The sequence below is a fragment of the Leptinotarsa decemlineata genome, unplaced genomic scaffold (genome assembly GCF_025532065.1).
Source record: "Leptinotarsa decemlineata unplaced genomic scaffold, Ldec_3_MD MMD2_tig00026282_RagTag_RagTag, whole genome shotgun sequence".
In the NCBI taxonomy this organism is placed as follows: domain Eukaryota; kingdom Metazoa; phylum Arthropoda; class Insecta; order Coleoptera; family Chrysomelidae; genus Leptinotarsa; species Leptinotarsa decemlineata.
In genome coordinates, this window is record NW_027412668.1 from 2,639,902 (window position 1) to 2,653,342 (window position 13,441).

Genomic DNA, 13,441 nt, shown 5'->3' on the forward strand with positions numbered 1-13,441 from the left:
ATCCCTCCTGAAACAGCTACCTTCATATAAATATCGAACTACACAAAAGAAAAAATCTTTCGAAACAAATACTTTCATATGAACAATGAATCATACAAAAAACACTTTCTTCTACTCAGTTTGTATTCCTAACATTCGTTACGGAATTAAATCAGATATCATTCACAGGATTTCTACACAATATACTAATTGAAAAGTAAACATTTCTCTTACATGGAACACTGTCATCCTCACTGGCAAACATCGATGTTTCGCCGTAAGACACTTACTTTAGGACTCTTCAGTAATAATCTGGATAATATTATAAGAAATATATTGTCAAGATGGTATTTGATAACGATTTTCTTCATGTGTTGAACAAATTTAAGAAACTAACGTAGACTGATTTTGTGATGTGATGTGATGAATTACCAAAAATCATTATCACAAGTGAACATCCAACAACAACCGTAAAAGATATTTTGAAGTCAGAACCGTTAGCAGTAGAGATGATTCAGGTTTAAAATTATTCGTACTTGTTCACTTATACAGTAAATTCACAAAAAGATATGGGCATATAGATTATACCTCATTACAATTAAAAAAAAACTGTGTACTTGAGAACCTAAAACATTCTTCTCTCTACAGGAGTGATTAATTACTACTCGTATATGTTATTAATCGTTTTTTTTCAAATTAGAAAAATTTGTTTTCATTTTACTATCAATTTCCATACAAGAATCCTTAGATTTATGATGTAACGTAAAACACTCGTGATGTTTCTCAGTTCATTATTCATTTCTGATGTATGTTTCAATACATATTTCAAATAAACTTATATTTTATTTTAACTGAGTGACATCCTGTTCAAAGAATTCATGTACGAAAAAAATCATGTCGTTGCAAAAATAAGAAAAGATTTTAATGAGTTAGGAAATCATACTCGAGTTGTCATATTATGTGAACAGATTTTTTCGATGTAGCTTGCCGATGTTTTTTTAATATAATCGACGGTCTCTAAATTAACAAAACATGTAGAATGTTTTGCACAATCAATTTGAACACATCAGCAAATTTGATCCAATATAAAACCCAAAAAACATAATATTTAAAAACAACAGTATCTAGATAGAACTCACTAAACTCAACATTCACAACAAAGAAATTTATATCATTAATATTCATTTGCATCAAACCACTACCAGAGAAGAACCACTACTGCCAAATACTTCGATCCCCCAAACAATATTTCCTACTTTTGAAATGTTAATGTACTTTACAATGTAATTTATTTACCTACATTCTTTGACAGGTCCGCTTTGAATTCACTATTCAATGATTGAGAACATTCTACTTCAGTGGAATTCGTATGCAAAAATCGCCTTTTTGTACAACTGTCATTGAAAGTGACATTTTTAATGGTTGTCAAGAGAATTAAAAGATGATATTTACCAATAAAAGATGATATTTACCAATTTAGATCAAATAGCAATGAACAAAACATAATTATTCAATTTTCAAGGAAGTTTTATTATGAACAATAGATATAGACACAATTAAATTCTGTTACAGATGTATTATATACATTAATTGCATTATTATTATTATTATTTATTAATATTAATATGAAAAGTACAATTAGAACAACTGATGATATTAATACCTCGCAATGTTGGAGAGCCTTTTGATATATTTGATCTAGCTGAGTTGACAATTTCATGGGCATTAACATTTTAATTCCTCAAGAGAAGAGGACGATGTTGTAACGCTGGAGCTATCTGTTGGGATTATTCTTTCAGTAATAGCATTTTCATAAGAAATACATTTATCGATGTATCCCTCAGCTACTGTTGCAGACTTCCATCCTCCGTGTTTCTTAATATCCGTTATATTTGCTCCTGATTCTGCTAGCAAAGAAGCAGAAGACCTTCTGAAAGAATATGCTGTATATTGCTTTGGTTCCGGGAGGTTCAGAAACTCAGCAATAGTAGAGGGCATTTTTCCAAACGTGTTCATACCAGCTGGGTTGCCACTGTATTCATAATTTGAGTCTTGAAAAAAAGGTTAATGATTGATAATAGAAAGGCGTAATGCAACGTATTTATTAAAATAGTCGATGTTTTCTCCAACAATGCAAAATGAACGACTTATTTTCGTTTTTTTATTTGGAAAATATTTTTAATCTGACGCCTCATTCATAAACCTCTGGACTTGTTCAAACTTAAGAGTTTTTTATTTTTTGGGCCTATAACTTTCATTTTTCCGCTTCAAAAATGCTATTACTTTAAAACATTCGCTTGTATTCACATCATATTTAACGAGCGCACTTGACTATATCATTGAAAAATTGCTCCACAAAGTAGACAAGTTTCATATTTTTGATTTCTCTTCTAGAAAGGCTAAGAAGATTGTTTCGCTGAAATTTTCTTTGACGTTTTTAAGCCTACACCGGCTAAGAAAATTAGATTATGCGATTTCCTACTGCTGAGCCAATTTTTTCGGTAATAATCCAATTGAAGCTCTTTTTACAGCCTCTTCAATATCGTCAAAAATACATAATTCCTCGCTATTGTTCTTCGTTATGCAAGACATTAAACACCAGAAAAAACATTAAATGTGACTTTAAATAAAACTTTCAACACTCATATCATAAATATCTATTTTCGAAAACTTTCCACCGTGACCAATAATTATTTTTTCTCCAACGTCAATTTCTAGTAAAACATGAAAGTTTCGTAGACTCACCATTACGACTTCGTTATTAAAATCCAATTTTCCAATCAAGCAATTAGGGTTGATTAATCAAACACCGTTTATTCAATTTGAGGTTATGTTATTCGTGTCGAATTTCCCATCTCACCTAACCTGAAAGAAATAAAACAGAAATTCTAACAGAGCCATAAATAAAATACCATTTAATGCGTTATATGCCACTGGATGCTAACAAATTATTATGCGATGCTTCTTAAAAGCAACAAATTGACTGAATCTGACCGTATGTTGTCTTGTGGAAGGATTGAATTGAGTTGAGAAATGCTTGAAAGCCGTATTAGGCACGGTGGAGATTTACATGTCTGGACAGTTGATATATCTCTTGTGTGTGCCAGAAATATTCTAAGAGAAATGTATTGGCATCGAATACAATCCGATAATTTATTTATTTGAGGTTATTTCTCTCTTTATCTCGAATTTATTGCTCCAGCGTATCCATTCCTCAACGTAATAATGTTTGTAATTTACTTTTCATTGACATAACTAGAGGTAATTACGTACAAATGTATTTTTGCAATATAAATGATACAGGCGTCACAAGAAATAAAAACTTAGCCAATGAAACTGTAGTTTTGAAACACTTAGACATGAATTCCGAGATTCTTATTTTGATTTTTTCGTCATTTGTATCATTTTGAATGAATTATGTTGTTTATTCATACTTAGCGGTCTGTTTCGAAATTACTATTTATGAATGTACTACCTGGGCTGAAAAATCTCGGGCCTGACACATACAATACTTAGAGGCCCAGCTAGATTCGCCAAGTTGTACTATTTGGCATATACATATTGAAATAAATGATAATAATAATGAATATTCTCATGCAACACATAAATGTAAATTTCCGTTCTACATTTCTTTGCATCAGACATACCATTTCCAATATAAGTATGGAAGGCAAGGTCAAGATTTCATGCCTTCTGAGTAAACTTCGACAGGAATCCCTGAATCCAACTCTACACATATTTCTAACTCCTCTTTTTTGTAGTACAAACACACTATCAAACATGTATTGGCAACACGTTCCCTAAAAACAGATACCTTATCTCAGATGGGAATCAATGCGAGGAAAATACACATTTTTTGCCCTATTAGTGCCCAATTCATTTGCTGATACTCTGACTGCAAAGCATCCTGATGAAATTTTTTTAAATAAATTATTTATGTCACCTTCAAAATCCAAATTTTCATCAATTTGTAATCCCAGAAATTTTGCTGACTTTTTGTTTTCTATTAATTGAGTTCCCAGGTAAATATCCAGTGTGGAGCACTTGAGGGTGATGATGCTAGTTTTTGAGATATTGAATGTCAAGGGATTAGCATCACACCAGTCGTTTATTTTTATAATATCCTTGCAATACCTAAATAATGTAGTGTCATGAGCGAATTGGGTTATTTCTGCAGTTATATTAATGCGCGCTAGGTCGTTGATATTTAACAAGAAGAGAATTGGGCCTAGAACCGATCCTTGTGAAACACCACAAGTAACTGTCTGGAGATGGGATATGTTGGCCCTCAGCACTTAGGCCACATGTGACCCATTGTACATCCTCCCAAGGAGTTGTCCTCCTAGGTCATCCTCCATCCTGTACTTTCCAGGAAGGTGGACAGGTCACTACGAGACATCTCCTTTATATTGGCAGGCGTAGGCCAAGACTCGCCGAACACACACTGTCTTATTGACGATAACTCTGGACACTCGCATAGGACATCCCTGACAGTTTCATCTTCCTTTTCACACATCCTGCATAGAGGTGTGTCCACTAGCCTCATATTGTGGAGGTGTTTCCTTAGTTGACGGTGGCCAGTCAGAAATCCTACTGTTAAGCGTTGATTTTTCCATCTCTTTAGGGATTGCGCATGGGTGTGACGTTTGGCTAGTTCAGCAATTGTTGAAGACATCCGGCCATTCTTGGTTATTTCTTTTGTGGCGATTGAGATACCAGCCAGTTCTGTTCTGCACCACGCTAGTATTTTTTCCCATTTCCCACTTAATCTTTAGGCTTAGTGATCTGGAGTACACTCCACATCCTGAGCCTTTTGAATGGAGTATATTTTTAGGAGAGATCAATTTTTGGGATCTACACATTTTTGTATAGAGTTTATTTTGAAATTGATCGCTTTCTTCCTTACTACAGAAGTTTCCCTCATTTTTCGTACAGAGATGAAGAAGTAGAAAGCCAAAAACTTTCTTTCCCAAACATTTTGTTAGCTTCCCCAGTAGGCTAAACATTTTTGAAGTGAAAACTTCTTATGGGACAGTAAACCGCTTGGTGAGAACCTGAGATCAGGAGAAGACAGCAGAGGTACATTGGTACCTGTCTAGTCAAGCACAAGCGGAGTTGCCGATTGTGACAAATCGAGAAGCCTGCAGTCGCATTGTCCGACGGGAAGCACAAGATCATTTTCGAAAATGCCGAAAGACTAGCAACATCGAATCATTATACAACAAGAGTGTATTAAGAAGCCATAGAAATACACTTTCTACTTTCTTTCTACTCGTCAGTAGAATAAACACAATTTGAAATCAATAGATATTTCAGATACTTTTTGAACAAGTATTGATTTAACTTTTTGACATGGGGAGGTAGAATATTCTATGAGTTGACATCGATAGAGTTGCTGCTTGACTTTATCAGTCTGAATCTACTGGCCCTCAACAAATCACATCCTCTGGTCTTAAAATCGTGTAAATCACAATTTCTGTTTAATGTTGATTCATTTTTATGAATATCTATCAAAAGCTGATACAGATGAATATAAGGTACTGTCATTATTTTCATCGAAAGGAAATGAGGTCTACAGGAGTCTAAGAAACCAGCTCCAGATAAACCCTTACGGCCTTTTTATGTAACATAAATAGCCTATTTGGGTTAGTACTATTTCCCTAGAGAATTGTTCCATATGAGATGTGAGAATCGACAAAGCGTTTAAGCTGATAATAGCACGTGTTGAGAGATTACATCTTTCAATTTCCGAAGAAGAAATGTGTATTTCGACAGTTTGTTCAATGTGTTCTAACCAGTTCAAATTATAATCTAGATGTATGCCTAAGAGTTTGACACTGTGTCCTTCAACCCAAGAGGTGTTTGATGTAAAAATGATGTGTTGAGTTTTTATTTTCGTTTAACATTAGATAATTTTTTTCGAATTACATGTCGACGTTCCTTTGAATTTGATTTATATTTATATCGCGCACCAAATTACCCTTGACTTTTCCGTATGTCGTAAGAGTAGTATCATCGGCGAAAGCAAAAAAATTATGAGGTGACATGAAGGAAAATAGATCATTTATATAGATTATGAATGAAAGAGGCCCCAGAACCGAGCCTTGGGGAACTCCACATGTATCTGATAACTTGTAACTAGTTCAGCTATCACTTCTGTCCGGCGCTCCGAGATGCACACGTTTTTATTAAATATATCTTCGGTATAGCATCAGTATCAACTAATTTACTCAAGGAATCAAAAGAATCAGAATTGTTTATGGCCCTCTTTACCTGGCTGATAAATTCTATTCTATTGTATGGAAGACTAACCCATTGTCAATTTATTACCACAAATATCCACTCAAACCAATATCCATCAATATCGATATCTATCGCCTATTTTCCCAAATTAAATTTCTGGTGACTGAGCATAAGTACCGATATTCTTTTGATGAAAACCGATAATATCTTCCGCACTGGAATATAATGGAGGCCATCATTAGGAAAGGTGTTTTGCGATGGATATCTTGTGACAATTGCCCAAACTATGTGATGTAATGATCCGTAGATTATGGGCAATTTGTGTAATTAAATTTCATTAAACTAATCGGTCATTGCGACGGCATGAGCGACTTTTCGTTGTGTTTATCGATTTGCATGTATACGAGGCTCTGGTGTCACGGGTCAAGTAGATGAAGTAATTGAAAATATGTTTCGTCACCTTTGCAATTAATAGCTGTTGTGATTAATGAAACACTTGCTGCATACTATTTTTTGAGAAATATTTTTAAGAAATGACTGTGAAAATTCGTGGGAGAAACAGTATTTCATGGAGAGATTACTGTTCACAGAATGCTTTTTTTAGTTTTTGTTTAGACATTTTTCAGAATTTTTTATTAAAACAACGATTGAGAAACAAATTTGAACACTTTTATAAAATTCCCCATTCAAGACTTATTCAATACTTATCTACAATATTGCTTTCTGAAATTGTGACAATTTTCAACTTTAAGATATTGTGATATTGCTCATAATACAAATTTTTATTTGGGTTGGGTTTCAATTTCTAGGTTGAATTATTAACAATGACTAATGTTTTGTTTCTCAATTTACGTCAAACAGTCTTTGTTGTTTTGTGTTTCCAGTAAAATGTAAATTTCTAAAGCCTTACGTCGGTGGGAAAAACATAGAAAAGGCAGAAAAATACTCGAAGGAAATGTACAGGACATTTGAATAAAATTTGCAGGACAAATCATTGCAAATGATACTCATACCAGTAATTTTCCAGAAATTTCCTTGAAAGAATGTATTCGAGGAAAGATATCGTCGCGAAATTTTTTTCGACGTCCTTCTGTTTCTGAAATTGAGTGCTTAGTCGTGTACCTTCCAAACTACAAGTTTTTCTAGATACCAACCGACAAGGTTAAGGTATTGGGGGTCGATATCTTCTACAAGGTAGAATTAAACATATAAAAGTCATTATTTAGGCTTTTAAAAGTAAACGTCGAGTGTATTTTACACCGTTACACGTGTGAAAAGATAAGAAAGCGCTGTTCCGATCTACCTGTTTGTTAGAAACTATACCTACATAACAATTACCGAAGAGAACAGTTATGTGGTGACTGGTTATGATGGAATTCATTTGCTACAATTTTCAGGTCCAGAATATACATGTTTTCGAGTGCTGCCGATTTCTCTCTTTCGATATAAACTATCGTTTCATTTGAATTGGAAAAAAAAATAACTCCTCGCCAAAATCATAACATTGTCACGATATGAAAAAATATGATGGTCAAATGTTAAATTTTTTGTTTGAATTTGAACGGTAAGCTAGTAAAGAAAGTGGTTAAAATAAGATCAACAATTTTTTTTTAAATAATAACAATATATAATAAACAATGGCCAGTTCGGCTTTCAATAAAAAAAGAACACCCACGAAGCTACCTTTTCTTTGTTATACAATGTTTATGGAAATAATAATAAAAATGAGACACCAGCAGCAGTGTTCTGCGACTTTGCTAAAGCTTTTCACTGCGTAGATCACGGAATACTGCTGAAAAAATTCTATCTCTATGGCATCTGTGGAATTACTCACAAATGGTTCGTGAAATATCTCACAGGAAGAAGTCAGATTGTAAAAACCTCGTTATCCCCATCAGAAGGTGAAATGAAAAGAGGTGTACCACAAAGTTCAACACTGGGACCGATACTTTTCTTGTTATACATAAACGATTCAACATCTTTCGATACAGAAGGAAAACTCACCTTATTCCCCGATGATTCCACGATATTATGGCGTAATAAAACCCTATGTAATCTCCACGAGATTATGAGCTCAAATATGAAAAAAATAAAAAAACTGGTGCGACTCCAAACTGATATATTTTAATGTTTCCAAAACGAACTTCCGCTGGTGTTTGACAGCATACCATTAACGACAAAGAGCGACAAGATTGACAAGAAGACGAGATTATTGAAAACAAAACTAGTTTTAAGGAACTTGGTTTTTCTGCCGCAAAATTGGCTTATTTCTCACTCATTGATTTCCGTTTGAAGTGTGGAGTTCCTTTCTAGGGAGAATGTTGCAAAACTCAATGACAGCCTGTTTTCGTTATACAGAAAAGACGTATAATATTCATGTGCAATTTCATAAGTTGGGACTTCTGTGAATCCTTGTATGAACTACATAAAATTTAGACAGTCTTTGGAATTTTGATTTTAGAAACAGTATGGTTGAATAACAAACATAAACTGATGTTTATCCGGATACTCCAATAAGGATGCCCTTCGTCAAGCTAATGATCTAAGATTACCCATACCATACCAGCCTCTATTCTAGTCAAAGATTTTAGTATCCGTATGTCAATGTATGTCTATGCAGATATATCTTTACTCTAAGCTATTTCAATATGATTTGATCCGTTTTCTTTTTTCAGATAAGTGTTTGTCCCTCGAACGACCATCGGGAGGGGGCAAAGGCAAGAAAATGCGAAAACCGCGGACCATATACTCCAGTCTCCAGTTGCAGCAACTAAATCGGCGATTTCAGAGGACGCAGTACCTGGCACTGCCAGAAAGGGCTGAACTAGCGGCCAGTTTGGGCCTGACGCAGACTCAGGTCAGTTTTTAATTAAGTATATTAATTTGTGCACGGAGAACACGATGAATTTCCATAATTGACTTTTATTCTGCGAAGGGAACAGATAAAATCCATATCGGGGTGGATCTTGTTGAAGAACGTCTCTTGTCCGCTTCTCCACTTGTTGATTTTGTTTGTTATTACGGGTAATTCATGCTAGAGTCATAAACAAGAAATCAATCACGTGAAAATTAAGGGGAACAAGGTATTAATTTCGTATCCGACTTAATTATTTATTGACCAGAGACTGACTTTTTCCATCATCACTCCTTTCGAGTTTTTTTTGTTGAGTATCGCTCTGAAATGCAAAGAAACTATTGAATTTTCGTTAATCTAGCAATAGAAAAATGAACTATAGAGGTGAGGTAGCTGAGGAAAATGAACATACCATTGATACATTATGATTAGGAGTAACAAAAGTAACAAAGGAAAATTGGTGAATAGTAAATAATTTCAATACGAGTTTTCCAACACCTTATGAAGGTTAGGTTCGACATATAACCTATATTCATTTTGAAACGTAGACAAAATAAGTTTTTAATTAGTGTTCTTCCATCACATTAGGAAAAAAACAAGAGTTAGGATAAAATCAATCAAAATTCCATAAAAAATACCCCATTCCCATATTCAATACATGGTGATTGAAATCAGTATTCATTACATGGACTAGATAATTAATATGGAAATTATGGTAAAACAAGTGATCAAAATAATTCAAACGTTAAATTGGATATTTGAGATTTATGTGAGTAATAAAACAAGACTAAACTTTCAATGAAGTGCTATAATTTTGGTACTAGAAGAGTGTTGATCTGTTTCAATTATCAGTTTGTGTAATAATTATTAATTGAAAATGAACACGGTACAAATATATTATATGGTATAAATCTTGGAGAATGTTTCTCTCAAGTTTTTTCGAAAAGCCAAATAAAAATGCAATAATTGAACATGGTCCCATCATATTTATTATCTGTGCAAATGAGGATTAACTTTTTGGTTTAAAAAGTCCATTCTCCTTGTAAATATGTATGGAACTGTGGGTGTATATTCTACGGTAATATATTTGTTATTTCAATACCGACTGAAAATGATCTAACGATTCCGATAAAGAAAATATGCTAAAACATTGAATGTGATATCGTTTACAAGTGAAATTTGTTATCTAGTCGAAAAAAGTAGAAAATAATTAATGTTTTACGACCCAAATTTAGGTGATAGCTATTCAAGTGATAACAAAAGGTAGAGTTTTGAAATTTTTCGGTTTATAGCTTTTTCCGTATTCATTAAATTTTGCTAATTGAGAGTTGTAGATTATAAATATTCCGTGGCATAAACACTAGGCTTGCAAATGACTAAGCATCTGTTCATTTGTATAAATCGGGAGAATTACCTCAGTATTGCACACCTCAACCTACACAACCAGAAACTTGATATATTTTCGAAGATATGGAGTCATTCTCCATTTTTGAACTACAAATTCCTGTACATTCGAGTATACTTATTCCTTAGACTCACCCCTACGACGTTGTTATCTTCAAGACACTACGTTTATGGTATTGACTTCTTATAAAACACCCATGACCAATAATTACACGAAGATTTGAGATTATGTGACTCCCACGGTTTTCATTTATTATTGTTCCAAAGATTCTCTCAGTAGAAAGACATAAATTTTGTATGAATCTGAAAGCGAATATGGAATTTGACCCTATGAATTATTTTACCTGTAGGTACATATTTACTACACGAATATGAGTTTGGAAAGTCCTATTCCATACTTGAATAAGGTTTAAGCGCTTGCATTGTCTGAAATATTTGTTTATTGATTACTTGACGATTCCCATCCGAAATATCCATTCTTCATTTAGCTGTAAAGAGATATTTAGCTGTCACCTTCTTTGTTGTTCTTTATGTAATGTTAACAATGTTTTATTGTTCTCGTGTGCTTACCAAGTATCTCGAATGTTCATTGTTTTCTTGTGTATTCTAGGGAGTTTGTTTCTCAAAAAGCATACTGTTTCTTCATTTCTCAAAAATGTTGCTGTAAATTTCAATTTACCCGAATGCCTTTGGGTTTAAGTAAAGATACATGCACTCTTCAAAGACTTATTGGTTCAATTTCAAAACGAATCAATTATAATCTATTGCTAATGATGTCTGGAATTTCAAAATACTGGTAACTTGTTTCTCCATCGAAAGATATTACCATAAATATCTAATTGACATTGGGCTGATTATAGGGTTATGGAAACAATTCCTTACGTGGGATACCTTCTCAAGCTATGTGTTTAAACTTTCAACAGAATTTAAGATCTCTCATCCGAAAGACATTATAAATTGATGATCGGTAGTACTGCCACTATGCTTTTTATATACATATATAGTTATTAACACAAAAAACATTTCATAATAATATGAATCGAATGCATAATTGCTGCATGAAATTCAAAATTGCGCTTCCTTCATGCAGGCAGTTGTTCTTCAAGATGTCCATCACTAATTGTTTTTTATTAATAATAACGAGGAATTTTTTTCACCGGTTCTTGGCAGATGGATTGATGATCCTTGGATACAGTAGCTGGTTTTATGAAAGATTGGTGCTGTGTACATTATTTCTTTGTTTTTCTTCTCATTACATTTCGTTGAACAATGAAAGAGGTGTGATATGAAGATGACTTGTAGCGGGACTCTTTTGATGAACAATCATGAATGTTTTTATTATAAAATTTCTGAGTTTCAATATTTTTTTTGATGGCTTATTTGATAAAGAATTATGAATATTAACTTAAATTTGACAATAGTTTTCCAGCAAGTCAACTGCCAAAGTCAAATTTAGGATAGCAAATGATGAGATTTTATTTTTGATGAAATACGTATTTGTGAATTATTTTGGAATAATCGAAGAGAAATCATTTCAATATTGAAAAATATAAAACAGACAGCAAAGTAACCAGATATTCTGGCAGAATGAAATGATTGAAGACATTGAAAATGTAAATTTATTGTTCGTTGTCAGTTTTGGAAATAAAATAAATAACATAAAATGGAAAATGTAGAAATGATAAAGGAAGAGCAAAGAAATTATTTGAGGATAGTCAAAATATTGTTAAATGTCTAATGAAAAGACTGCCAAAAAACAGACAAGTTAAAAACCTGAGAGGAGAGGATACCTATAAAGAACATTGAAATTGCAACTTCAATTCCAAGATATTTCCCTCAAACAAAATTGACAAACTATATAATATATGCGTATACTGTTTTTTTACAGTTATAACAGAGGACCTAAAGCAGAACCCTGGGGAACCCCTACATAATTTATTGTTTTCAGCGATTGTTTGCTTGAACATACTGCATCCTGTTTGTTAGATAACTTCTTAGCCAATCATCTACCACTTCTCTGAAACCGTACAGTTCTAGTTTTGTTAAACAAATTTAATGGTTGACAAGATCGATTGCATGATGGAAAAGAACCTTCTTCAAGAGAACAATTTAACAGATACGTTAATGGTTGCGTCAACAGATTTGCTAATTTTTTTATTAGATTTGTTGATATATGATCATCTTCCTGTGAGTGGGAGCTTTTTAGATTCAGCAAAATGTTTAAGATTGCTTATTCAGTTGCTGGAATGAAGAAGAATGTTTTAGGATATCTATTTTCAGCGGTTTTTTGAATGGTTTATTTGTTCAGTTGATTAAAAGGCGTGGAATATTTTTGAAATGGTTATTAAATTGATTAGAAACTATTTCTGGGTCATTGGTCAAATCATCATTCATTTCAAGTGTTATATTTGTTGTTAAAGAAGGGTTTTCACTTTCAATTGGTTTAACTATTTTCCAAGCTGCTTTTGTTTTATTTTTAGACGTTTTTATTAAGTGAGTGTTGTAATTAAACTTGGCTTTGTTTACTAGTTGGTTGTAGATTTTCGTATAACGTTTGTAGTATTGGATATCTTTTTCATTGCCGTTACCAGATAATTGATGAAGATATTTTAATCGCTGTCCTGATATAAGCAAACCCGTTATCAACCACGGTTTTCTTCGATTATGGTTCATGTTTATCTTTCGCTTCAGAGGAAAGGCAGAATCAAGGTAAAAAATTATGGTTCTGGAAAACCGGAGAATACTTGAATAATACCTTGAAATTTTTTTTAAACAATCTATCATTTTCTACAACTGGAAATGCCTCGTTCGTTGGAATCCACAGGAATACCTACGAGCAACTCTTTCTATTTTTTCCTCACATTCATTCCCAAATGAACCGTGCTGAATGTAGATCATCCTCGTTTTTCCGTCTTCAGTCTCAACATGGCAGTGGTTTGAAGTTTTGTAAAAGTGAAACTC

General features: G+C 33.2%; 1 protein-coding gene and 1 long non-coding RNA gene across 4 annotated transcripts in view; one reads left to right on the top strand and one right to left on the bottom strand.

Annotated features, from left to right (window-relative positions):
* Positions 1 to 13,441, bottom strand: part of LOC141484612 (uncharacterized) — a 431,842-nt gene that overhangs the window by 230,103 nt on the left and 188,298 nt on the right. The window lies entirely within an intron of this gene.
* Dll (homeotic protein distal-less) overlaps positions 1 to 13,441 on the top strand; it is a 164,120-nt gene that overhangs the window by 36,664 nt on the left and 114,015 nt on the right. For all 3 annotated transcript variants that reach the window (XM_074179615.1, XM_023164725.2, XM_023164726.2), the window contains exon 2: positions 8,898 to 9,079. In XM_074179615.1, the coding sequence (XP_074035716.1) occupies positions 8,948 to 9,079 (132 nt within the window). In that variant the 5' untranslated portion in view covers positions 8,898 to 8,947. The remainder of the gene's footprint in view (positions 1 to 8,897; positions 9,080 to 13,441) is intronic.